Source organism: Scyliorhinus torazame, chromosome 16 (assembly GCF_047496885.1).
Source record: "Scyliorhinus torazame isolate Kashiwa2021f chromosome 16, sScyTor2.1, whole genome shotgun sequence".
Lineage (NCBI taxonomy): Eukaryota > Metazoa > Chordata > Chondrichthyes > Carcharhiniformes > Scyliorhinidae > Scyliorhinus > Scyliorhinus torazame.
Window position 1 is genome coordinate 42,247,427 of NC_092722.1, and position 26,815 is coordinate 42,274,241.

Below are 26,815 nucleotides of genomic sequence, written 5' to 3' on the forward strand. Positions count from 1 at the left end.
CTTTATATTTGATGAACCCAATTATCAACCAATTTGAACAGCACAAAGACTTGACAGAAGAGTTCTGTTGCTACAACTGCCCCTAGTGCTACTCTTCAGGAAGGTGAACTAAAAGGCAACCAGGATTCTTGTTGAGTGCAAAGCGTTCATGTAAGGTGGAACCTTGAGGAGGTGACAAGACTCTCAGCACCAGTTGGAGAGCTGGCGAAACCGCCCCACTGCCTCTTTTAGGGAAGGCCTGCTGCATCTTGTTTCACTTGGGCACTTGACAGGGTAGCAGTGGGCCTACCCCCGGGGTCCATGGTCCGGGGGGGCAGAAACCAATTAGCGGCTGACAGTTCGATTGAGCAGCTGCACCACTGGGGAAGTGGTGGCTGCTGCCGGTACGACACTCTGTCGAGGCCTAGGATTATTGCTGGATCCTAAGACAGAGGTGAATGATGGTGGGAGAGGGGTCACAGGGTGGGGGTCAGCAGCAAGGGCAAGGGGTGGCTTTCAGTCACCACCCCAACTCATTCCACCCCCCCCCCGCCCCCATGTCAGATCTTTCGATCAGGCACTGAGTGCCTTCGAGCAAGTGGCCACCCCCCCATATCAACTGGGAGCCTACAAGCGACCCCGCATATGTTTGTTCGTCATGCTCCCCACGAGAGACATCCCTGTCTGCTGCTCGGTCAATACGTGTGGCGGGGTATGAGGCCCTCATGGGCATAGGCCTTATTATAAAATATTTAATCAGGGTGGAGGTGGGAGGGTGGCGTGGTTCTCACCTCCCACCAAACTTGCTAGGGGCAAAGGCAAAAGTTACAGCTGTCAAGAGCAAGAAAAAGAACGACTTTAACTCTTTCCCTCCATGGTGAAACAGCGCATATGTAAAGAACATCTCACATGGGTGGGATATCCTTGGATGTGTACTCAGTACCTTGAGTAGTATGACAAAAAAAAATGGGGCTGGGGAAAGAGAAGACTTCATTTGCTACATCCACCCTCTTGGTTGGACAAATGGAACAGTCTGTATTCTACATTTCTTCATGCTTACCATCAATACCACTTGGTGATCATTGAACAGGAAGTGCGTGTTTCTGTGGGTGAGACTGGTCAAGCTGGTTTTTCTTTCTTCCCAGATTACAATCTCAGATGTACTTTAGGCATTGGAAACGCCAACGCAGTTTCCAGCACCAGAAATATTGATATTGCTGCCATAGCAATATTTATAATTTATTCAATGGAATAAAAAGGTTTTCTAGTAATATTACACTTTCACACTAGCTGCACACAACACAAATAATTTAAGCTACAAATGTGTCAAATGATTTGGCTATAGAAAACAATCTCAGAGCACAATAGCACAAATAATTCTGTTATAATCCCACTTTTTCTCTGCAAAAGATGTATTCCCATCTTGATTCAGTCTTAGCACTCTTTCCTATGGATTGAAGCCTCATTCAATCCAGAATCTACAAGCACCTAAGTACTGAGGGACTGCTGCATTGTTGCAGGCCCATCCTTCAGATTAAAGTCTCTGTTTGGCTGCTGCAGTAGCTCAGGTGGCTATCAAAGATTCCACGGTGCTACTTGACAACAGTCAGGGAATTCGTCCAATGTCCTGGTCACATCTGCCCTCTACTAATGCCACCAAGAACAGATTAACTGGGGATCTGTTTCAGTGTGGGATTTTTGCCATATTCGAAATGGTTACCACATTTGCCTGCATCAAAGTAACTCACATGTGCAAGGTAGGTGGATTGAACACGCTAAATTGCCCCTTAATTGGAAAAAAATGAATTGGGTACACAAAATTTATGAAAAAAAAGTAACTCACAAAAGTGTAAATGGAGTAATTTTTCACTTCTGAGTAGTTAGCCTCATTCAACAAGTGGACGGGCTGGAGAATGTGCTACATCACTGTAGAAGTCATTCTTTAAACCACATTCCTGCCAAACAAGCTTCCCTCATCTGGAGTGAATATTAAATTGGAGTCAACATTGAGTTCAATCATTCCAGACCATGATTCTGTTTTTTTGCCATATGTCGGTTTGAATCTTGTTTTTCACATTTTTGCTTTTGCACAGAGTTGTTAATTATCCACACGTTCACACTCTGGACCATAGCTTTGTCTCCTTACTACAACCATGACCATTCTCTTTGCCTTTTGTTTCATGACGTAGATCATAGAATTTACAGTGCAGAAGGAGGCCTCCTGAGCGTGGTGGAGGCAGGGTGATAAAATATTTTTAAGACAGAGATAGATAGATCCTCGAATAACAAGGTAGAAAATGTATTGGAGATAAACAGAAAAGGGCTACAATCAGATCAGCCATAATCTTATCAAATGGCTGAGCAGGTTTGAGGGGCCAAATAGCTTCCACCTGCGACTAATTTGTATGTTCATATATACGCTATCACAGAATAATACAGCACAGAAGAGGTTCTTCGCCCCATCGAGCCTGCACCGATGCATGAAAAATGCCTGACCAGCCTACCTAATCCCATTTGCCAGCACTTGGCCCATAGCTTTGAATGTTATGACGTACCAAGTGCTCATCCAGGTGCATTTTAATGGATGTGCGACAACCCGCCTCTACCACCTTCCTTGACCGTCCAACTTTTGTTCTTCCTCTCATTCCCCCTTTTGATGGCACATTCCTACCCTCTAAAATAAAAGCAAAATACTGTGGATGCTGGAAATCGGAAACAAAAGCAGAAAATGCTGGAAAATCTCAGTAGGTCTGGCAACATCTGTGGACAGTGAAACAGTTAAAAAAACATTTTTTCACTCCTTCTGAGCTATAAAGCCAATGTGCAGAGTGGACAGGACACACACTTAATAAATCTCCTTGCTCGCTCCAACAAGTAATTCAAATTCAAAATGAATCCAATTCATGATCCCCACAAGAGACAAACTTGATCCAAGCTGACAAAACAGGCATTACACCTGATCCTGGGCTTGATCTCAGCCAAAAGGCCAAGAAACAAACCGTATGACTCAAGACCGTGAGATTCTTCTTCAGAGCGTGAGGCATAAACGGGATGCATATGATACAGTTGAAGAGGGGATGGAGCAGGTGAAGCAAAATAGAAGGTCAGGGATAGGTGGGAGATCAGGAGAGATGGACACAAATCAAAGAGACTGGTAATGATAGTGTTAAAGACAAAGGCAGATGCACATTTCTACCTCTCCTCAGCTCTGAAGGAGAGTCTTAAGGACTCAAAACATTAACTCTTGTTTCTCTCTCCACAGATGTTGCCAGACCTGCTAAACTTTTCCAGCACTTTGTTTTTAGACGCAAACATTTTCAATATTCTATTAATTTGCACACAGAAACTATTATAATGTTTGCAGCACCATGTTGACTCAGAATGCCCCAGGTTTTAAAAAGAAATTCCAATTAGGGGCAATTGAGCTTGGCCAATCCACCTACCCTGCACATCTTGTGGGAGAGAGACCCATGCAGACATGGGTAGAATGTGCAAACTCCACAAGGACAGTGACCCAGGACCGGGATCAAACCCTAGGCGCCGTGAGGCAGCAGTGCTAACCACTGCACCACTGTGCTGCCCCAGAATGCTTCAAGTTACCACCTCAGTGTGTTGAGCTATCCAAGCTCAGCCAGAGTAGCAGTAGGGGCACCTCAATTTAATCAGCATCCCTCGGCTAGTTGGAGGAAATTTAATCAAGACTTGGCTCTCAATCACTATGCAGTGATCTGAAATGCGAAGATACACTTGCGTAGACATGGAATGAGGACAGCACCAGGGCCTGCTGTGATGTACCCTAAAACTAGTCGTCCTGTATTACATATTGAGAATGGCAGTTTGGTTGACGGTATCCGAGACTGACAGCATCTGTAGAATTGGTCACTAGCAATGTTTTCAGAAGAAGCAATGGAAGGGAGGATAAAAAACATTCAGTGTACGTTTAAAACAAAACGGCTGCCAGCGACTATCGTAAAAGAAACAATGAAGCCCACTAGTACACATTATATTAAGCTGCATTCAGTTAACACAATAGTATATTGTCTCACCATGATTATGGCTAGACTCCAGGGATATAAAAACAGGCCTTTTTGGCAGAATTCTCATCTGACATGCCTTTGCTCAGGGTTTTGTTTTATTTTTAAAAGCACACTTTGTTCCTATGCCCACAAAGTGGTTGCTGTGTGCTGTTTCAGAAGGCAAAGACTGGAATTCGCTCCAGAAAGGCCTGAACTTGGGGACTACATGGTAAAGCACACATAGAATGGTGGGCTGTTAAATGAGCTAATCTACAGTGGAGCTACAGTACCTGTGGTATGCAGAGCGCTCCTTTTGCCAGTAAACGTTAACTGTAACCATTTGTACTGAATAGCTAAGCCGGGGATGGAAAAGCACCACCGAGAAACACATTGTGCAGCCACTGGCCATTTGGAATTTTACACATTCAGGACAATTGTGGTTAGCACAATTGCTTCACAGCTTCAGTGTCCCGGGTTCGATTCCCGGCTTGGGTCACTGTCTGTGCGGAGTCTGCACGTTCTCCCCGTGTGTGTGTGGGTTTCCTCTGGGTGCTCTGGTTTCCTCCCACAGTCCAAAGATGCGCAGATTAGGTGGATTGGCCATGATAAATTGTCCTTAGTGTCCAAAATTGCCCTTAGTGTTGGGCGGGGTTACTGGGTAATGGGGATAGGGTGGAGGTATGGGCTTGGGTAGGGTGCTCTTTCCAAGAGCCGGTGCAGACTCGATGGGTCGAATGGCCTCCTTCTGCACTGTAAATTCTATGACATGCAAGCTATTTCCTACCATCTGAAAATGTGAGTTTCTCCAATTCTAAAGCTGAACTGTATATTTTTAATTGAAGAATGCCATATCGGGCCTGGGAGAACGCTGGTAATGGGAAATAACATTTGAATTCTGGAAAGATAACATGGGTCCATCGGTATCCGAAAAATAAAAACCCAGCTTATTACTTTGGGTGTAGAGACTCTTGAGGGGGATCAATTTAGGTTTATTTTGGTTACAGTTGGATGAGCTGTCGATTTCCTGCATTTTGGGCATCTCCCCCTCTGAACTCAGCATAATCAAGGTTTGAACCCAGTCATCTGCTTACCAGATAAAGTCATTGACACTTCAGGGACTTCTGATACAAGATTATATTTAAAAAGTTCAAATTCTATCTGACACGTAATTTCCATTTTTATTTTGTTCTCTTTGTAATTTTGATATGGAAGCATTATTTAATAAGCTCACCTGCTTCATTAACATATAGGGCCAAGGAACTAAGGTGCTCCCCAAGTCTGCCATGACTGGCAGCTCACCAATATGGTTTAACATCATTTTGAGCTTTTACCTATGAGAACCACAGTTTCAAACTGATCTTAAATAATAGTCTGGATTTTCACGCAGAGTTGAGGAACGTTCTGGCTCGCCAAATTCGCCTTGGAAGAAACTGCCTCGAATGGCTGGATTTTCATCAAGGGGATAGGTGCATTTTGGTAGATCAAATCAGGGCAGGATCCATTCAGTTAATGATAGGAGTTGGGGTGAGTTACAGAACAAAGAGATCTAAGAATACAGGTTCAAAACTCCTTGAAGGTGGAGTCGCAGGTGGACAGGGTGGTGAAGAAGGCATTCAAGCATGCTTTGGTCAGAATATTGAATACAGGAAGTCTTGTTGAAGTTGTACAAGACATTGGTAAGACCACACATGGAATACTGTGTTCCGTTCTGGTCATCCTATTATAGGAAGGATATTGTTAAACTCGAAAGAGTGCAGAAGAGATTCATGAGGATGCTGCCAGGACTTGATGGACTGAGTTATAAGGAGAGGCTGGGACATTTTTCCCTGGAGCATGTGAGGCTTAGGGGTCTATAAAATAATGAGGAGCATCGATAAGGTGACATCTTTTTCCAAAGGTAGAGGTGTCTAGAACTAGAGGGCATAGGTTTAAGGTGAGAGGGGAGACCAGAGGCAGTGGTAGAAGTGGGTACAATTTTGTCCTTTAAAAAGCAGTTACACAGTTACACGGGCAGGGTGGGTATAGAGGGATATGGGCCAAATGCAGCAAGTGGGACTAGCTTAGTGATAGAAATTGGGCAGCATGGACCATAGAACATAGAACATAGAAAATACAGCACAGAACAGGCCCTTCGGCCCACGATGTTGTGCCGAACCTTTGTCCTAGATTAATCATAGATTATCATTGAATTTACAGTGCAGAAGGAGGCCATTCGGCCCTTTGAGTCTGCACCGGCTCTTGGAAAGAGCACCCTACCCAAACTCAACACCTCCACCCAACACCAAGGGCAATTTGGACATTAAGGGCAATTTATCATTGGCCAATTCACCTAACCCGCACATCTTTGGACTGTGGGAGGAAACCGGAGCACCCGGAGGAAACCCACGCAGACACGGGGAGGACATGCAGACTCCGCACAGACAATGACCCAAGCCGGAATCGAACCTGGGACCATGGAGCTGTGAAGCAATTGTGCTATCCACAATGCTACCGTGCTGCCCTTAAGAACAAATAAATCTACATTATATCATTTTACCGTAATCCATGTACCTATCCAATAGCTGCTTGAAGGTCCCTAATGTTTCCGACTCAACTACTTCCACAGGCAGTGCATTCCATGCCCCCACTACTCTCTGGGTAAAGAACCTACCTCTGATATCCCTCCGATATCTTCCACCTTTCACCTTAAATTTATGTCCCCTTGTAATGGTGTGTTCCACCCGGGGAAAAAGTCTCTGACTGTCTACTCTATCTATTCCCCTGATCATCTTATAAACCTCTATCAAGTCGCCCCTCATCCTTCTCCGCTCTAATGAGAAAAGGCCTAGCACCCTCAACCTTTCCTCGTAAGACCTACTCTCCATTCCAGGCAACATCCTGGTAAATCTTCTTTGCACCTTTTCCAGAGCTTCCACATCCTTCCTAAAATGAGGCGACCAGAACTGTACACAGTACTCCAAATGTGGCCTTACCAAAGTTTTGTACAGCTGCATCATCACCTCACGGCTCTTAAATTCAATCCCTCTGTTAAAGACCAGCTGGGCCTGTTTCCATGCTGTAAACATCGATGACTTTATGAGTTGGGCCTGCCTTCCCCAGAAACAGGGGCTGCCAATTGTTGAGGCAACCTGGTTAAAAGGGCCGTCTTAGTGCTCTGTGACTTAGCTCCAGTTGTAATAAAAGCAGTTAGGCCCTCTAGCCTTCATCCGCCACATGCCCACCTATTCCTCATGCACCATCCAAGCTAGTTCATGCCACTCACTAACCCGCATGGCTCCTCATACCATCCATACCAACCCATGTCGCTCTACCCGACCCCGCATGGCCCCTTAGCCCCTATGCCAATTTAATACTAACTCATCCCAACACATGAAACCCCATTCACCCCCATGGCCTTCTCTAGCCCCCAACATCAATGGATGGCAACCTATGTCGCCCACCCACCAACCTTTACCCTTACACCTTCCATGACAATTCACCCAGTATCCAGCATGTGCAGACCTCAGGAGTCATGCTGAGATGAAATAAAATACATTTCTAAGTATTTATTACAGACTTCACGGTATACAAGACCACTCATTGAGAAAATCCCATTTAATACCTTTAAATGTCCTCAAGTACATCATCTCTTATAAAAACAAACACTTTTATTCATAGCCCCACATCAAAGGCAGCCAATCCCTTAATAATCTTTTGGAGCAGTCATTCAAACTGCCAACTTACAACGCTGGCACTCTGATAATGATTGGTTGTGAAAGCAGTCGATCAGTAAAAACATAATAATAATAATATTTATTGTCACAAGTTGGCTTACATTGCAATGAAGTTACTGTGAAAAGCCCCTTGTCGCCACATTTTGGTGCCTGTACAGAGGGAGAATTCAGAACATCCAAATTACCTAACAGCATGTCTTTCAGGACTAGTGGGAGGAAACTGGAGCACCCGGAGGAAACCAACGCAGACACGGGGAGAACGTGCAGACTCCGCACAGACAGTGACCCAGCCGGGAATCGAACCTGAGACCCTGGCGCTGTGAAGCCACAATGCTGTACCTACTGATGCTGCAAGTAAAGATTTTGTTCAATTCGAGATACAACAGGCTTTTCTTTTTCAAAATTAAAAAAGCAGGGGATTTAAATACCTTGACAGCTAGACAGTTCCACAGCGTTATCCACCTTTTATGAGTATTCACATCTACTTTTAAAAATCTAAGTTGCACACTGTAGGAAAAAGACCTGTCTACAGTGAAAGTAGGGCATGTTTGATCTCAGCACTGTGTTCAAATGGCCTGGCTGGGTTTGGATTTCCTCCATGTGCAAATTACATCTGGCTCCCTTGCCCCTGGCGATGAAAATAGAATGTCAGACATGGGATAGAACTTCTGGATCCCGGTTCCTGCCACCAGTTTGGATGGTGTTGCCATGACACCGCAAAAATTCAGGCCAATATTTACATTGCAGTTATCATTACATTCTTTGAGCCTGAACTTAGATGTCTTGGACAACTCTGAAAACCTGTGTCCTGCAAAGGAGACCACCGGCCACCATGACTTGTGCGGTTCTTGTTAAGTTAACCAAAAAGTAGGATCAGTGAAGCTTTTTGACTGAGAACACACTTTGGGCAGAACAATAAGCCCTTCCTCCAGAAGCAGAATAAGATATGCCTCACAGAACAGTACATTTTCAGTCAAATTTTCCATGTAGGCAGTTCAGGTACAGGAAGCAATAAGGTCACTCACGTGGAAGTAGACTGCAATACCACAACACTAGAGCTAGATCAACTTAAACAGTGGAGAAGGATATTACTGTGGATGCTGGAATCTGAAACAAAAACAGAAAATACTGGGCAATCTCAGCAGGTCTCACAGTGGAGAAGGACAGATGGTTATCTTCTCTTTATGTTGAGGGTAATCCCGCTGAGGACCCGGGTTCGATCCCGGCCCCGGGTCACTGTCCATGTGGAGTTTGCACATTCTCTCTGTGTCTGCGTGGATTTCGCCCCACAACCTAAAGATGTGCAGATTAGGTGGATTGGCTACATTAAATTGCCCCTTAATTGGAAAAAAATAACTGGATACTCTAAATTTATTTTTTAAAAATGTTGAGGGTAATCCGTCAAGATAGATTATCTTTGTTTAATATAGAGGCATTGTTACATTACTGGCACTGTTTTGAGATGGACACAGCATACGTGTGTCCATGGGCAGGTAGTCCAAGTTAAACTGCCAAATAAGTCACTCACCAGTTGTGGTAAAGGAATTCTATGCATTCGCTCATTGGAAATCCAATAAAGTTTTGATATTAACAGATAGTTGGCTGATTTCATTGTGTTGTGCCACTTTTGAAAATCTCAAAATGAAGCTTCAGGAGTTTCAGGCAGTCCAACTCACTCGGCTGAAATACTGGACCGAAGACTGACTGAAGTGTTTGTTTTGGCTTTAATTCAGAGCTCAGTTCCCTATTCCAAAAAAAAATTACCTAACATGACATATGTGTAAAATTAATTATGATGGGAAGGATCCAGGGCCGGACAGCTTTCCGGTGGAATTTTATAAAATATTTGCGGCAGAGTTGGCACATTTGTTGGGGATGTTTAGTGAGGCGTAGGAGAAGCTGCCAGAGACACTGACACAGGCATCGATCATGCTAATCCCGAAGAAGGGGAAGGATCTGGTGGAGTGTGAGTCGTAGAGGCTCATTTTGTTGTTGAACACAGACATGGAAGTGCTGACTAAGCTAGTGGCAGGGAGGGTGGAGGGATGTGTGTCAGGGGTGGTCTCTGAGGATCAAACTGCTTTGTAAAGGGTAGACAGCTCTCTAGTAACATTAGGAAGGTGTTAAATGTGGTTATGGCTCCGTCAGTGGGGCGGGTGCCAGAGGTTATTGTCTCTATGGATGTAGGGAAGCCTTTTGATCGGGTGGAGTGGAGGTATTTCTTTGAGAACTTGGGGAGGTTTGGGTTTGGCCCGAAGTTTGGGGCATGGGTACGTCTGTTGTATGTAGTCCCGGTGGTAAGTGTACGTACAAATGGGATGAGTTCACAGAGTTTTGGACTTCACAAGGGAATGAGACAGGGGTGTTCGCTGTCACCGTTGTTCACGCTGGCGGTTGAGCCCTTGGCGATGGCCCTTAGGGGGCCTGTGGAGCAGTGGGGGATTGTGAGGGGGGAACAACTGTACAAACTGCGGACTGTGAGTTGTGGACTACGTTTTGGATATATGTTGCTGTTTTCTACACATGTTTGGAATAAAATATTATGATGATTTGTTTAGCCTTTCTAGGAGCACAGACAAATATCACACCATGACAGCCACAGCCTTGGCAGTTGTTGGTCTACTTAGGCAGTTGACCTTCCAGGTGAGCAGAATATCCGCATGCTGCATGGATGCACCATATGTTAGCTATAATCGAAGTGGAACTAGCAGGATGTCTAGTGGATGCTGTAAAATTGCCTTTGTGTGTTGCCCACAGGGAAAGGATTTTATGTGAAATGTTGATGAGGTCAGGGCCAAAAAGGCAGATTAGCATAAAGTGGGTTCCGTTCCAAATGCAGCAGGAATTTCAGGGCTCTTCTAGATTAATTTGTGGTAGCACATATGCAGGGAATTTAACCACCTAAATTAAAATTCCACTGATGGGAGAAAAACACAAGAGAAAGGAGACAATGGCTGTTTTTACATTGCATAACTTTGTGTTGCTGCTGCAGGTTTCTGGAAGCACGGGCCTTGTGTAACTTGCTGCAAACCATTACATGGGCCATAAACCATTTTTAGTGGGTCAGCAAGTCCTAGTCATTTTACATTCTGTTTGCAGTGGTAGTAACCAAAACTCCACCAAGGCGATCACGACTGCAATGGTATTTCTAGCTTACTGCATGCCACACAGCATGGTTCAATTACTTTTCAATTATATTAGGATGAAAATGGCAGCAATCCTATCCTCAGTTAGAAGTATGCAATCTCATAGGAACAGGAATAAGTTATTCATCCCCTTCAGCTTCTTCTGCGATTCAATTATATTATGGCCGATCTGTACCTTAACTCCATTTGCAGAGCTTTGTTCCTCAGGGCAGCACGGTAGCATAAGTGGCTAGCACTGTGGCTTCACAGCGCCAGGGTCCCAGGTTCGATTCCCCGCTGGGTCACTGTCTGTGCGGAGTCTGCATGTCCTCCCTGTGTCTGCATGGGTTACCTCCGGGTGCTCTGGTTTCCTCCCGCAGTCCAAAGACGTGCAGGTTAGGTGGATTGGCTTTTTGTTTGAACAGTAAAAAAATAAGGCCAAACGGTACAAACACTAATTTTGTGTTGGAGAAACCGGGTACCCTCCCGTCATTACCAATGTACGGGGAGGGGGGAGTGGATACTCTGATTATTAAAACAGTTCACATGTTTCTACAAAAAACAAATGGTACAAGCACTAAACTTTGCGCTGGAGAGACCAGATACCCTCATCTCTGTACCAACAGAAGGGAAAGGAATGTTGGTGAAGAGGAGGGGGGGGGGGGGGGGGGGGGGGGGGGGGGGGGGGGGGGGGCAAATAGGGCACTGCCTGAACTATCTACGGAGGCAGCAGAAAAACAAAAGAACCTTCAATTATGATGTGCCAGATTCCGGGAGTCCCCCAGAGGGGGTGACACAGTGTCAGGCACGAGTGAGACCCGCACCCCACTACAGAGTGTCTCGATTGGCCATGCTAAATTGCCCTGAGTGTCCAAAGAGGTTAGGAGGGGTCATTGGGTCATGGGGATAGGGTGGAAGTGGGGGTTTAAGTGGGACGGTGCAGACACAATGGGCCGAATGGCCTCCTTCTGCACTGTATGTTTTATATAACCCTTAATACCCACAACTAATAACCTTTCACTGCAGTTACTTGTTAAATCTTGATTGGAACTGAAAATCATGAACAGGCTTAACGATTAATGACCAATTGCCATTTGAATCTCAGTGAAACTAGTTTGGGACTGTTAGTTTTGCCATTAAAGGATTAAGGCTCATGGTGCAGGATATCAAGGCTGGGAAAATCAAAACTAGACTTTGACTATTGGAAGGGCCAACCTTGGGTTTCAAGGAACGATACGCAAAGACATGAAGCAGCCTTCATACTGGTGTTGGAAATGTCTGTGCTCCTATTACTTGATGCTCATATCTCAGACAGCCGGCAGCAAACCACAATGTATAAACCTGCCAGTTTCACGGAGGTATCTGGGAAAAACTGGTTTCAAAATGAGTTATTGGTTATGTTTACTGTGATGATGCCACTGCCTGCAGCAAAATTACAAAACTGGAGAACAAAAACCTCCCCATCTCAATGCCATTCTACAAGCAGTCTGACAAGAGGCAATAAGTTGTACAGGTTGGGGATGCAGGGAAATGACGAGTTACAGGAGAAGATACAAAATTTCAAGCTGGTGAGAGGAGTGTATAAATAGAGTATCTGGAGAAACCGAATAAAATATTATTATTGATCAAGATAGAAAGACAAGGGGCGAAATTCTTCTACCTGCCCCGCCACATTTCTGCGCCGACCGGCCGGCGGGAGTCTCCGTAACACCGGCCGGTCAATGGGGTTTCCCATTGTGGGGCAGCCCCACGCCGTCGGGAAACCCCCCGGTGCCGGCAAAACGGAGACTCCCGTCGGCGGAGAATGACGCCCAAGATTTGAGTTCGCTGACGGTTGCAAATCTAGATCAATCTATAAATCGATTCCCGTTTTGAAAATACTTGGCAAGTAAGATTGTTTCAGAGCTATCTTAAGCAAAAAATGATACAGATCCATTCCAATGACTGTTACAATGCAGAGTCCTTCCTCAGGCTGCATTAAATTATTCACACACAGCCAAGTGTTCAGATGACTCAAGAGAAATCAATTTAAGTTCAAATTACAATGCTGAGGGAAGCTCAAATGGACACTTGGACTAAGCACAGTTGCATTAATAAGGTCTGAAAAATCTGGTTTTGCTCGTAAAACACACACTAAAGTCATCAGTCATTCTGGTTACAATTGAAACTTCCTGTTTAAATCCTTGTGTGCATTACGAGCTTTGAAGCATCCTGTTAAACAATGCACTAAAGGCCACTTCACATTCTACTGACTTTCTGGAACTCAGTCACACTTCACCAAATTCACTGTTTGCTATTAAAGGAGTGTTGGCAGACTTGCTTCAGCAGAAAGCTTTACTTAATAAGACTTCAGGACATTGAATGCGAACCTGGGTCAGAAATCAGCACAAAACACACACTAAAAGGTGAGCCTTGAGGTCTGGGAGAAGCATTGTTAAAGAGAGTATGGGACAACAAAAGCAGCTTTAAAAAAAATAATTGCACTGCTTCATACATAGCTCTAATATTTTTTGGGGAGGGGATGTTTTAGAATTTACAGCTGTCATAAATCCAAACACACTACCAAATGGTGCCAATTAACAATGTTGTCCATTCAGCTTAAATCCCATAGGTCTATTTTCAGACGAGGAAGTATATGACCGTGAACAGTTCAAAGAGATCATAGCGCAGCTAAACTTCTACTTTCTCACAGTTGCCACCAAGTAAACCTGGCCCTGTAAGCAATGTGTAGGGTGTGAAAAAAGACCCACTGCTGCAGTAAAAAAGCCCAAGAAGAGTAGAAACAGATCAAACAGTTTAGGGGATATGACCAAAGAATTTTAACTAGCACCCAGTGCGACCAGACTCAAATTAGTTTTTTTTAGACGTTCTTCAATAAATCTGTTACATATTACACAATGCAACAGGTAGCACATATCTAAAATGGGCTGATTTTCACCTTCATACTTCTATCCAACTCTCTAATTTGAGCACCTGGGATAGGTAGTCAATAAGCTTAACGTATATAAATAGATAGATATATGCATTTGCTATAGCGGCAGTTAACTCTATGGCTTGCAGCATGTCTGATTCTTATTCAACTGTAGACTTTTAAACAGTTGGTGGGCCAGATGTCACCCAGCAGTGGCTTCATTACCGTTATCTGTTTGACTCTTCAACATGCAAGCTTGCCCATCGCATCCCAGGCTTTTGTAACTGCTGACACTCTGGGACTCACCCCAGTGTAAATGGGGCAAATTCAGTCACATGATGAATGTGGATCCGCAACATAAACATCCTGCAGCTACAGATAAATGGACAGCCCATATTTGGAATGATTCATATGTTAATATGTAGGAAATTTTATCTGCAGAGGTAAAAGGGTGGTTTCTTTTACTGGCACTCGAGCAAGAAACCAAATCCAGCACCATGGTTGGTTGGTGCCTCAGCACGCTTTTGTGTCCTGAGCTCTCGGGATTAGGTTTTGATCCCTACGAGTAGTTCCACATGGTTTGTAATCGGGCTTTGGTTTTCATTTACAGTTTTGTGTTTTGGTTTAATCAGTTGCCTTGCTTGGGGGGCCTAAAAGGTCAAATCTTTGCCTTTAGCTGCACGTGCCTAATGCTAGCCCTGATTGCAACGCAAATGCTGCACAACCCAACAATGTGAAACATTTCTCTGCTTATAGTTTGCATAAAGCCCCTAAAGTAACTCCTTGCATATGCTGCTTGTGACTGTCTTTTGGCTGAGTTGGCATCATTGCTGCTCCTCAGTCAGGTCAGGTGGCAGAGCTGTTAAGATGGCCGTTAAAGATCCCACAGCATTATTAAAAGAGCAACTTTTACTGATCTTTGGCAACAACTCCCTATTCAGCCAACACCACCAAATAAAGAACCGGCCACCACATTGCTGGAGGAGGTGCTGTCGATAGGGGGACTTGAGAAGGGGGTAGTGTCAACGGTTTACGGAGCTATTTTGGAAGAGGATAAGGCATCACTGGAAGGGATCAAAGCAAAGTGGGAGGAAGAGTTGGGCAAGGTTATAGAGGAGTGGTTCTGTTGTGAGGTGCTCCGGAGAGTAAATGCCTCCACCTCGTGCGGGAGGTTGGGGCTGACACAGCTGAAGGTGGTATACAGAGCACACCTCACGAGGGCGAGGATGAGCCGATTCTTTGAAGGAGTAGAAGATGTGTGTGAGCATTGCCCCGGGGGGGGGGGGGGGGGGGGGGGGGGGGGGGGAGTGTGCCCTGGCGTGGCAGGGGACCTGTTGGAATTCTTGACTCTTGAGAAGGTTAAGTTTGAACTGAGGGGAAGGACGGAGGGGTTCTACAATTCATGGGCCTTATTCATTATGCACTTTCAAGAACTTGATAACATCGACCATTCGTTCGGGGGGGATGGGTGGGAGGGACGGGGGCTGTGTGCATTTAGGGTGACTATGGGTGATCCCTGAATCCTTTTTGTCATTTATTTATGTAAACACGCGGGCTAATGTTTGGGGTTTGGTGGGAGGATGGGATTGTTGTTATTGTTATGGGGATTGACATATGTGTTGCTGATTATTGTTTATTGTTGGTGGGTGTAAATGTGGGAGAAAATGTGAAAAAGGAGAATAAAAATATATTTTTTAAAATCAAATTGGAACTATGGCAAGTTTGTTAGTCGAAGTATTTTGCTGCTTTACAACCTGTAAATATGAGAAGTATGGGTTACGGCGTGATAAAAGAAACACAAGATAGTACAGTCTGCAATGCCCCATGGGCAGTATTATACCCAGCGATTTGGATGGTTTACATTGTGCGCAGGTAGGATTGTATTTCGTGCAGGGTAACTCATTGCAATGTGTTACCATCCTATACTTAACAGAAACCACCAGATGCAAATGACAGAGAAAGTTCAACTGAGGTAGCATGGGCAGGGAAAGTGATCTGGTGTGGCGTAACATTACGTGACAAATCTCTCAAATATCTATGCTTACCATGAATAGTGCAATCCGCTCAGGGTATTGCGAATTTGCATAGTAATTCCAATTAGTAGTAAGAATACAGGATACTTTGTGACAGCAAATCATTTGTCTACCGTGGGGAATATGGTCCAAGTTCTTTATCATGGTCATTTGAACCCTGGGACTTAATGCAAAATCGTAACACCCTCTTAAATGTCATTTTTTTTTAAAGAAAGCTTTACTCTATTTAGATTTGTTCCGTTTTGATTTTGCTAGCTGCACATTTCATTTACACCAAGGAGCAATTTTCTGTTTTACTTCACTATAAATTACAGGGATGACAGCACACCTTGCACGTACAGTATTAGTAATCCCTGTATGCACAGTATTTAAATTTAAAAAAAATTAAAAAAAAAATTTTTTTTATAAAGAGTACCCAATTATTTTTTTTCCAATTAAGGAGCAATTTAGCGTGGCCAATCCACCTAACCTGCACATCTTTGGGTTGTGGGGGTGAAACCCACGCAGACAAGAGGAGAACGTGCAAACTCCACACAGACAGTGACCCAGGGCCGTGATTCGAACCCGGGTCCTCAGCGCCGCAGTCCCAGTGCTAACCACTGCACCACATGCCACCCCTGTATGCACAGTATTAATACGTCCCTTACAAATAGTGTCACTGTTCTTGACACACTATTAGTACATTCTCTAAATGCAGTAGAGAACCTCTTTCTTACAGTATCACATTCTGTTCATATATTTGAACATATGTACAGTATTAACCTAGACATTGAAACCGGCACACTTCAAAGGCAATGTGAACACTGTTGATGTTGTAACATCTAAGTTATAGTAGAGAAACAAAGCATTGTTTAAAAAAGGCTGAAGACCTGTTCAGTTTTGAAACGGGCAGTCCAGAAATTTCTAAAAGGTAAACCGGACACCTGAAGACCACTGCTTAAAATAAAGCCCATTATCGTTCCTGTTACTTTTCTCCCTCCTGATGTGGAGCATTAATCATTAATGTCAATGGATTCAACTAATTTTCACCAGCAGCAATGCAAACATCACTGTTCAAGCTTCAATCCCATCTGCTGCCTGTTCTGGGCTGCATGGGTGAACCCGAACATCTCAAAGTCTCCAACCTCTTAATACAGATGCTTTTCTGATTGAAGTACTGAAAATTGTATTTGCATCAAAAACTAGAAAAAATAATGAGTGTTTTTAAAGGTGACTGGAGTATCCCCATTCTTAATGTTCTTTCTTGCTGTAATTGCATGCAGTGTTAATTGTGTTTCTACCTTTACCTGTGGTTGCTTATTGTTGTGGTTTCCCGCACAGCCTGAGCGGTCTCTGAAGCAAAGTCAAGAGCACCTGCCACTGGTTTGGTTACCGTGCCGACCAGTCCCTTTCCAAGGCCTGAGAAAAAACCGCTGACGCCACCGTCTGTTTTCACCCCTTCTACCGTTGAAGTGATGACACTGGTGAATCCACCAAGAATACCTGTGGGAGACAGACAAGGAAGTATTTTTTTTAAACCCCATCAATTTACTAGTGCCGAGACTGGATGATTTTAAGAAAGCATAATCTGAAAACGAGACCCAAGACAAACTAGTTTCCCTTCCTATCTCTGTACAAAGTTCATTGCAGTGTTAATGTTAGCCTACTTGTGACAATAAAGATTATTATTAATTAAAAGTTCACATTAAAAAACGGTTGAACCTTTGCAGCCGTGTTAGTGGAGAACTCAGCTTTTGCGAGCATTATCAAACAGAATTTGGCATGCAGCCACATAAGGAGACATGAGGGCAGATGACAAAAAACTAATCACTGTAGTAGGTTTTAAGAAGTGCCTTAAAAGGAGGAGAGGGGCAGGTCAGGAGTGGTCAAGATGCCAGAGCTAGAGCACTGAGATCTCAGGGGATTGGAGGAGTTACAGAAAGGGAGGGGAAAGGAAATGGATGGATTTGAAAACATTTTATCATAGCACTACTTAAACAACAGCCAATATAAGTCAGTGAGCTCGGGAGTAATGGGTGAATGGGGCTTGGTGCAAGTTAGGACACTGGCAGCAGAGCTTTTTTATGATCTCACGTTCACAAAGGATAGAATATGGGAAGGAGGCCAGGAGTGTGTTGGAATCGTCAAGCCTAGAGGTAACCATGTCTTGTATGAGGGTTTCAGAGCAGATAGCTGAAGCAAAGGCTGAGTTAGTAATGTTGTAGAGGCGGTTTTGGTGATGGCACAGCTATGTGGTCAAAAGCTCATCTCCGCAGGTTAGGTTAAGAAGGGGATGGGTAGGACAGGTATTTCACTCGGGACTGGACGCAAAAAATAGAGGGGTGGCAATTCTGGTGGGAAAGCATGTGTCATTTGAGGCCAAGACTATGGTAGTGGATAATGGAGGGAGATATGTGATGGTGAGTGGTAGGTTGCAAGGGACGTGGGTGGTGTTGGTAAATGTATACGCCCCGAACTGGGATGATGCTGGATTCATGAAGCGCATTCCGGACCTGGAGGTAGGAGGACTGATAATGGGAGGGGACTTCAACACAGTGCTGGATCCAGCACCAGACCGCTCCAGATCAAGGACGGGAAAGAGGCCGGCGGCGGCCAAGGTGCTCAGGGGGTTTATGGATCAGATGGGGGGAGTGGACCCATGGAGGTTTGCAAGACCGCAGGCCAGGGAATCTTTTTCTTTTCCCACGTGCACAAGGCCTACTCCCGGATGGATTTCTTTGTTCTGGGCAGGGGCTCATCCCGAGGGTGGAGGGGACGGAGTATTCGGCCATAGCCGTTTCGGACCATGCCCCGCACTGGGTGGAAATGGGGCTGGGAGAGGAGAGGGACCAATGCCCACTGTGGCGGCTGGACGTGGGACTGCTGGCAGATGAGGTGGTGTGTGGGAAGGTGAGGGGGTGTATCGAAAGGTACTTGGAGGCCAACGACAACGGGGAGGTGCGAGTGGGGGTGGTATGGGAGGCGTTGAAGGCGGTGATCAGGGGAGAGCTAATCTCCATCAGGGCTCATAGGGAGAAGACAGAGGTCATGAAAAGGGAGAGGCTAGTGGGGGAGATTTTGTGAGTGGGCAGGAGATACGCAGAGTCTTCCGGAGGAAAGATTACTTGGGGAAAAGCGACGGCTCCAGACGGAGTTTGACCTGTTGACCACAGGGAAGGCGGAGGCACAGTGGAGGAAGGCGCAGGGGGCGACCTACGAGTACGGGGAAAAGGCCAGTCGGATGCTGGCACGCCAGCTCCATAAGAGGACGGCAGTGAGGGAAATAGGGGGAATCAAAGATGGAGGGGGAACCACGGTTCAGAGTGCAACGAAAATAAACAAGGTATTCAAGGCCTTCTATGAAGAGCTGTACAGATCCCAGCCCCTAGGGGGGGGGGAAGAGGGGATGAGACGATTCCTAGGCCAACTGCGGTTCCCGAGGGTGGAGGAGCAAGCGGTGGCTGGTTTGGGGGCACCAATCGGGTTGGAGGAGCTGAGTAAGGGTTTGGGGAGCATGCAGGCGGGGAAGGCCCCGGGGCCAGACGGGTTCCCGGTGGAATTCTACAGAAAGTATGTGGACCTGTTGGCCCCGCTACTAGTGAGGACCTTTAACGAGGCAAGAGAGGAGGGGACCCTGCCCCCGACAATGTCGGCGGCGACAATTTCCTTGATTCTGAAGCGAGACAAGGACCCACTGCAATGTGGATCGTACAGGCCGATTTCGCTCCTTAATGTGGACGCTAAGTTATTGGCAAAAGTGCTGGCCACGAGGATTGAGGACTGTGTCCCGGGGGTGATTCATGAGGACCAGACGGGATTCGTAAAGGGCAGGCAATTAAATACCAATGTGCGGCGGCTATTAAACGTGATAATGATGACATCGGAGGAGGGAGAGGCGGAGATAGTGGCAGCTGTGGACGCGGAAAAGGCCTTTGACCGAGTAGAGTTGGAGTACCTCTGGGAGGTGTTGCGTAGGTTTGGGTTCGGGGGAGGGTTTATTAGCTGGGTTAAGCTCCTTTACAGCGCCCCGGTGGCGAGTGTGGTGACGAACCGGCGGAGGTCGGAGTACTTTCGGCTGTACCGAGGAACGAGGCAGGGGTGCCCCCTGTCCCCCCTGTTGTTAGCATTGGCGATCGAACCCTTGGCCATATCACTGAGGGAGTCTAATAAATGGAGGGGGTGGTCCGCGGGGGAGAAGAGCATCGGGTGTCGCTATACGCGGATGACCTGCTGCTGTACGTGGCGGACCCAATGGAGGGGATGGTGGAGGTCATGCAGACTCTGAGGGAGTTTGGGGAGTCCTCGGGCTATAAGCTCAATGTAGGGAAGAGTGAGCTTTTTGTACTACAGGCAGGGGACCAAGAAAGAGGGATATGGGACCTACCGCTGAGGAGGGCGGTGGGGAGTTTTCGGTATCTGGGGATCCAGATAGTTGGGGGGCCCTACACAAATTGAATCTGACGAGGTTAGTGGACCAAATGGAGGTGGACTTCAAAAGATGGGACACGTTGCCGCTCTCGTTGGCGGGTAGAGTGCAGTCGGTCAAAATGGTGGTCCTTCCGAGGTTTTTGTTTGTGTTTCAGTGCCTTCCCATCGTGATCACCAAGGGCTTTTTCAAGAGAGTAGGTAGGAGTATTATGGGGTTTGTGTGGGCGAATAAGAACCTGAGGATAAGGAGAGGGTTCCTGGAACGCAGTAGGGACCGAGGAGGGCTGGCGCTGTCAAACCTAGGGAGCTACTACTGGGCAGCAAATGTGGCGATGATCCGCAAGTGGGTTATGGAGGGAGAGGGAGCGGCATGGAAGAGGATGGAGATGGCGTCCTGTAAAGGAACGAGCTTGGGGGCGTTGGTGACGGCACCGCTGCCGCTCTCGCCATCAAAGTATACCACGAGCCCGGTGGTGGCGGCAACGTTAAGGATCTGGGGCCAGTGGAGATGGCACAGGGGTGCAGTGGGAGCCTTGGTGTGGTCCCCGATCAGGGGTAACCACCGGTTTGTCCCGGGGAAGATGGATGGGGGGTTCCAGGGCTGGCATCGGGCGGGGATTAGAAGATTGGGGGACCTGTTCATTGATGGGACATTTGCGAGCCTAGGGGCACTGGAGGAGAAGTTTGAGTTATCCCCGGGAAATGCATTTAGATATATGCAGGTGAGGGCTTTTGTGAGGAGACAGGTCGGGGAATTCCCGTTACTCCCGGCACAAGAAATTCAAGACAGGGTGATCTCGGGTGTATGGGTCGGGGAGGGCAAGGTTTCGGCAATACACCAAGAGATGAAAGAAGAGGGGGAAACGCTGGTAGAAGAGTTGAAGGGTAAATGGGAGGAGGAGTTGGGGGAGGAGATCGAGGAAGGTTTGTGGGCTGATGCCCTGGGTAGGGTTAATTCCTCCTCCTCATGTGCCAGGCTCAGCCTTATACAATTTAAGGTGGTTCACAGAGCGCACTTGACGGGGGCGAGGTTGAGTAGGTTCTTTGGGGTAGAGGACAGATGTGGAAGGTGTTCAGGGAGTCCGGCGAACCATGTCCACATGTTTTGGTCATGCCCGGTACTGGAGGGGTTCTGGAGAGGAGTGGCGGGAGCAATATCTCAGGTGGTGAAAGTCCGGGTCAAGCCAAGCTGGGGGCTAGCAATATTCGGAGTAGTGGATGAGCCGGGAGTGCAGGAGGCGAAAGAGGCCGGCATTCTGGCCTTTGCGTCCCTAGTAGCCCGGCGAAGGATCTTGCTAATGTGGAAGGAGGCAAAGCCCACCAGCGTGGAGGCCTGGATAAACAACATGGCTGGGTTCATAAAGCTGGAGAGGATTAAGTTTGCCTTGAAAGGGTCTGCACAGGGGTTCTACAGGCGATGGCAACCGTTCCTAGACTACCTCACGGAGCGTTAGAGGAATGTCGGTCAGCAGCAGCAACCCTGGGGGGGGGGGGGGGGGGGGGGGGGGGGGAAACGAGAGACTGTTTGAGGGGATGGATAAGCAGGAGATAACATGGAGGGTGGGGGAAACTGGCACGTGCGGGCGAGAGCCAGTGTATAAAGCTATGCAAATATACCATTTTGCCATGTATATATCTTGCTCAGTGCAATTTTGTGTTATTTTGTTACGGGGGGGGGGGGGTTGTTGTTTGTAAGGGGAAAAAATTGTGTTGTTAAAAAACTTTAATAAATATATTTTGAAAAAAGCTCATCTCAGAGTCATGTACGATAGCAAGGTTGTAAACAAACAGTTGTCAAGGAGGCATGGCATCAGTGGCTAAAGGACAAAATTTGTGGCAGGATCATAAGAAAATGGCTTTTGCTCCTCACAATGTTTAGTTGGTGTAAATTTCTGCTCATCCACTGCTGGATGCTGGACAAGCGATGTGACATGTAAGAAGCAGTGGAGCTGTAGTGAGGTGTGGGTGAGGTGGAACTGAGTGTCTTCAGTGTAGTGTGGAAACTGACACTGCGTTTTCAGATGGTGTTGCCAAGGGGAAGCGCTTGGATGAGTAATAGGAGATAAATGGGTTGGGAAAAATTTAGAGGATTACTGGACTGGATTCCAAGTCCAAAGATATGCAGATAAGGTGGATTGGCCATGATCAATGTGCGACTTTAAGGGGATAGGGCGGGGGAGTGGGCCTAGGTAGAGTAGTCTTTCGGAGAGTCGGTGCAGACTTGATAAGCCGAATGGTCTCCTTGTGCACTTCTGGGATTTTATGATTCTATCTCTCCACAACAGCACAATATACTGACGGAGGAGAATACCATCCAGCGATTAAGTTGATTAAGCCTTTATCTAAGTGTGCTACAGCCTCCACATGTAGATATATTTCACATCAATGGAAGTCAATGAAGATATAGGTAGATGGCACTTAACACAAATTTTGAAGTAACTAACTGGCACTGATGGGGTGGAGAAGGGTTGGGAAAGACAAAATAGCAGCAATCATGCAAAGTAATCTTTAAAATAGTTAATAAAACGGAAACTAAATAAAATTTTCTCACTGAAGGGGACTTAACAACTTATGAAGCAGAAAAAAACAATTTTTGTTATCCGAGTCTGCGTATTCATGCTGCACAAGGCAGCACAATAAATCTAAAGATCCACCTCAGATTTGGGAAGTGACTTTATTGGGTAGGCAAAGATTAAAACACTCAGGGTGGAATTTGCTTAATTAGACAGTGTTCTGAGGGATTTTCCACCGTATGATGCTGAACATTCCAAACTGAGCATGAACAAACAAGGAAAAATGGACTTTCTGCTTACAAAGAACTTCTGTCTCTGAGAACAGGACATCTGAAATGCATTACTCTGAAATTCAATCATTATGGAGCATGACAACTTTAATGTTATGAATTCAGCTGGACAGCAGACTATGATCAATGAAAGGTCCTATTGTAAAAAAGAAATCCATCTCAAAAGCCATAGGAATGGTAAAATATATCCTAGAAATGACATGCCCACAGTTGGATAGAGTACACAGAAGATATTTATAATTATTTCTCCCAGCTATGGATTTTAACTGGTATTAATCCGAAATCTTTAACCATTCACAGTGGTGAACTAAACTAGAATTGCCTCTTTCACATACTCACCATGAGCTAGGCCTTGAATTCCAGCCACAAGGTGTTCACCACTGGTCACTGCTTGATAGCGGATAGATTCCCGCTCGGCCTGATGTCTGATGTCCATCGTCTTTCCCAACCCATCTGATAAGGTCCCAGCAAACTGTAAGAGGGAAGAGAAACAAGATGATACTTTAAAAGACAAGGGAGTTAGGCACAACAGCACTGTGCTGAACCCAAAATCCGAACGCACACCAGATTCAGCTGACAAATCCCGAAATTCATATCTCTCTATCCCGTTCTACACCACAGAAGATCTGAGACAATTATTGCATTGAAATTTTCCCAGAAAAGAATTTGCATAGACAATTCCAGTTATGTGGATCTGTAACAGTGTAAATTTTCCTCTTACATGGTCCTGCTGGGAGTGGTGCAAATATAAACCGGGGATTCTCACTGGTCTCTACAGTTCAGCTAATGACCATCTTAATCGGTTTAGCAATTAAATATTTAAAACTAAATTGGTTCACTCACCAAAAAAAAGAGAAAAACCAAGTCTGATCCTCTATTGATAGTATGTGACTAGGTGTTTCTCAGTCTTTTAATCTATAACATACATGTCCGAGATACAGTATCACATTCGGGCAGGTTATCATTACTCAATGTTTTTGATCTGTTGATTCCACGGGCAAATTTTCCAACAGGTTTCGAGGCCCTAACATTAGGATCAAATGGGGGTCCTAAGTCGGCACTTGCCAGGAGGCAGCCTCCCCATAGGCCAACTCCACAGTCCGTGAATGTGCCTCAAAATGGTGGTGCCATCGGAAAATTTAAATCAAGATTTCAGAGTGGTCAAGCCAGTAAGTTGGCCCATTCGATTGGAGGACACCCCAATGCTGGTCGCATTTCCAGCCACAGGTGCCGTCTTTTGTGCCAACGGCCCTCTTTTAAGCCTTCAAATTCAATTACCTCTCCCAGTCTGCCGCAGGATCTGACGGACTCCAGGTGTGGCAAAATGCTGCTGTGCTGCCGGCAAATGCACCAGCAGTGCTGTAAAATCATCCCTAATTGGGGACTTAAGTAATTAAATGGCTGCCCGACTCTTTTCAGCGGGTAAGCGATTCCTTTCCCGCTTGGGAAATATACCTGGCAGCAAGTGCTGGCTGGGGAGTGGTCCCAAAGCAACTCCTGGCCCCCAGCCTCCAAGCCCACCAGGACCAGAACATTTCAGCCGCTTGATTCCGAATTGGGCATTGAAGTCTAATTTATTTCCTAGATTAAGAATCCAGTTCCAACCACATTTAATTCTCAAGGCGTTCATAAAAGATTTATTTCAAAGCAAAAGAAGGATAATCGGAGTTACCAGCATCTCTCACAAACTAAATTACAACGTGATAAGGGATGGCGGAACAAGGTTTCTGTACATTTCCCCAAGTAATGAATTCCTGAATCGGGCTGTGGTTAGGTGAACATATTTACAAGGCACAAGAGACATGCCAAGGAAATTGCACAGGACATAAAGAATCTTTTTTGAGGGAAGGGGATTCTGTACTACCTCAATCCATAAATAGTCAAGTAAAAGCTCAATGTTGTGATTGTGTACTTGCTTAAACACAGCAGGCTTTGATTCCTGCTATTTACAAAAGAAATTCTCTCCTTCCAGCAGGTTTAAGGCAAATAGATGATTTGCTTTGCCCTGGACCCCACAAAGATTAAAACAGGTTTCACACTCCGGCATACACTGTGCAAATAAGTCCACCCTATGCAATCTTCTTCATCGCAATCAGTTTAAAAATAAATATGGTAGATTCTTCCAAAGTAATCCATGGGAATAGAGCTCAGTTCAGTAGATAAATACGCTTTGCAAAATGCAACTACACATGGGAACTCTCAGGCTCAAACCCTGGTGTGCTGATTTCAGCTGTTTTTATTTTATTAATTCCAGCAAGTTTTCCTTTGGATTGCAGTCAACCAGACAAGACTTATGAGCCCAGAACTGATGTCACTCGCAGATCTCAAGTAATATAAAGGAAGCTTTTTTTTAAAAAGTGGATCTCTGCTGGGCCTACAGCTTTAAGGTTGCAATGGTGGCCCGACTCAGCACCCCCAGGCTGAGCAGAAATAAAAATCAGTGAGCTTCAGATTGCTGTTCGGTGGTCCCTGTTGGAAAATGCACATTTGCAGATGACTGGCATGGGCAACATTAAATTAGGTCCGCCAAGGGGACGGCGCAGTGGTTAGCACTGCTGCCTCACGGCGCCGAGGGCCCGGGTTCGGTCCTGGCCTCGGGTCACTGTCCGTGTGGAGCTTACACATTCTCCCCCAACAAACCCAAAGATGTGCAGCATAGGTAGATTGGCCACGCTAAATTGCCCCTTAATTGGAAAAAAAATGAATTGGGTACTCTAAATCTTAAAAAAAATTAGGTCTGCTCCGGTTGGATGTCTGCAGCCACTCATTGTCCATGCTCCCAAACGGTTACTGCTGACTTGGATACACTACTGAAGTAGGCCAAACCAGATGGAACAGTGCAGTCTCTTCAGGAGAGGGAGGAAGAAACAAAGAGAGCAAAATCCCTGGTCATTGTAGATATGTAATTACATCCTGACGTAACTTGACATTAGCACAATGTCCATTTATTCACTGTATATCTGAACAGTACAGTCTGCCTGTAGTCTGATTGGAGTGTGAATCGTCAGCCAATAAAAACCGTGGCAATGAATTTTTTGGTGCTGAGCCCAGCATGCGTTGCCTGGACTGTCAACAAGACTTTATATAAATGACTGCTTCCCCACTGCTCTCACTACCTCACCCCCCGATTACCCATCAATTTGACAGCCGATACATAAAGAAACAGTCGATCACCACAACTTAATTTTGGGCTAAAAAAATTAATAACAGGTGAAAAGTTCACCTCTTATAAGCAGACAGAGCCACTCCAAAGACGACAGCTAATAGTTCAACAATGAGAGCTTTTTCAGATTACTGTTCCAACAGCTGTTCTACATTGTTACTTTCAGAGTTCAATAGTTTACATGGCAATTATTACATGTTGAATTCTCCTACAAAATGATTAGGTTACATTCCAAACGTGAAGACTATATTGCGGTTATAGTGCACCCTCCAGCAAGTTTAATGCTGGTTAGAGAGAGGCAGAGAAGGTATTCAAAAAGAGGGCAAACAACCAACTAGAAACTCCTTGCGCAGTCTGGTATGAGAATCTATAACAGCCTAATTAAAAACACTTGTTGTGCAGAGCCACACAGGCCAGAAGGTCCCAAGTCTGCTCCGTGGTCTGCGTTGAGTTACTTGATCTCCTTTGAGGTAGCAGTAGGAGCTCTACAGTTGGTCTCAACAGCCCGGGAGGCAAGCCTAGACAGTAGTTCAAGTTCCTGTTGCTAGACTGTCCAGGTTCTCAGTGGTTAGAATGGAATTTGTTAGAAGTGATCCACCTCTCCCATTCCCGTGTAATCTTATATCACGTGGCACGGGATAAATTGCGTTGCTGATTATCTATTT

General features: G+C 45.6%; 1 protein-coding gene across 3 annotated transcripts in view; it reads right to left on the reverse strand.

Annotated features, from left to right (window-relative positions):
• Positions 1-26,815, reverse strand: part of vps13d (vacuolar protein sorting 13 homolog D) — a 333,180-nt gene that overhangs the window by 46,037 nt on the left and 260,328 nt on the right. For all 3 annotated transcript variants that reach the window (XM_072478413.1, XM_072478411.1, XM_072478412.1), the window contains 2 exons: positions 23,327-23,459; positions 17,064-17,259 (listed from right to left, as the gene is read on the reverse strand). In XM_072478413.1, coding sequence (XP_072334514.1) covers positions 17,064-17,259; positions 23,327-23,459 — 329 coding nt within the window. The remainder of the gene's footprint in view (positions 1-17,063; positions 17,260-23,326; positions 23,460-26,815) is intronic.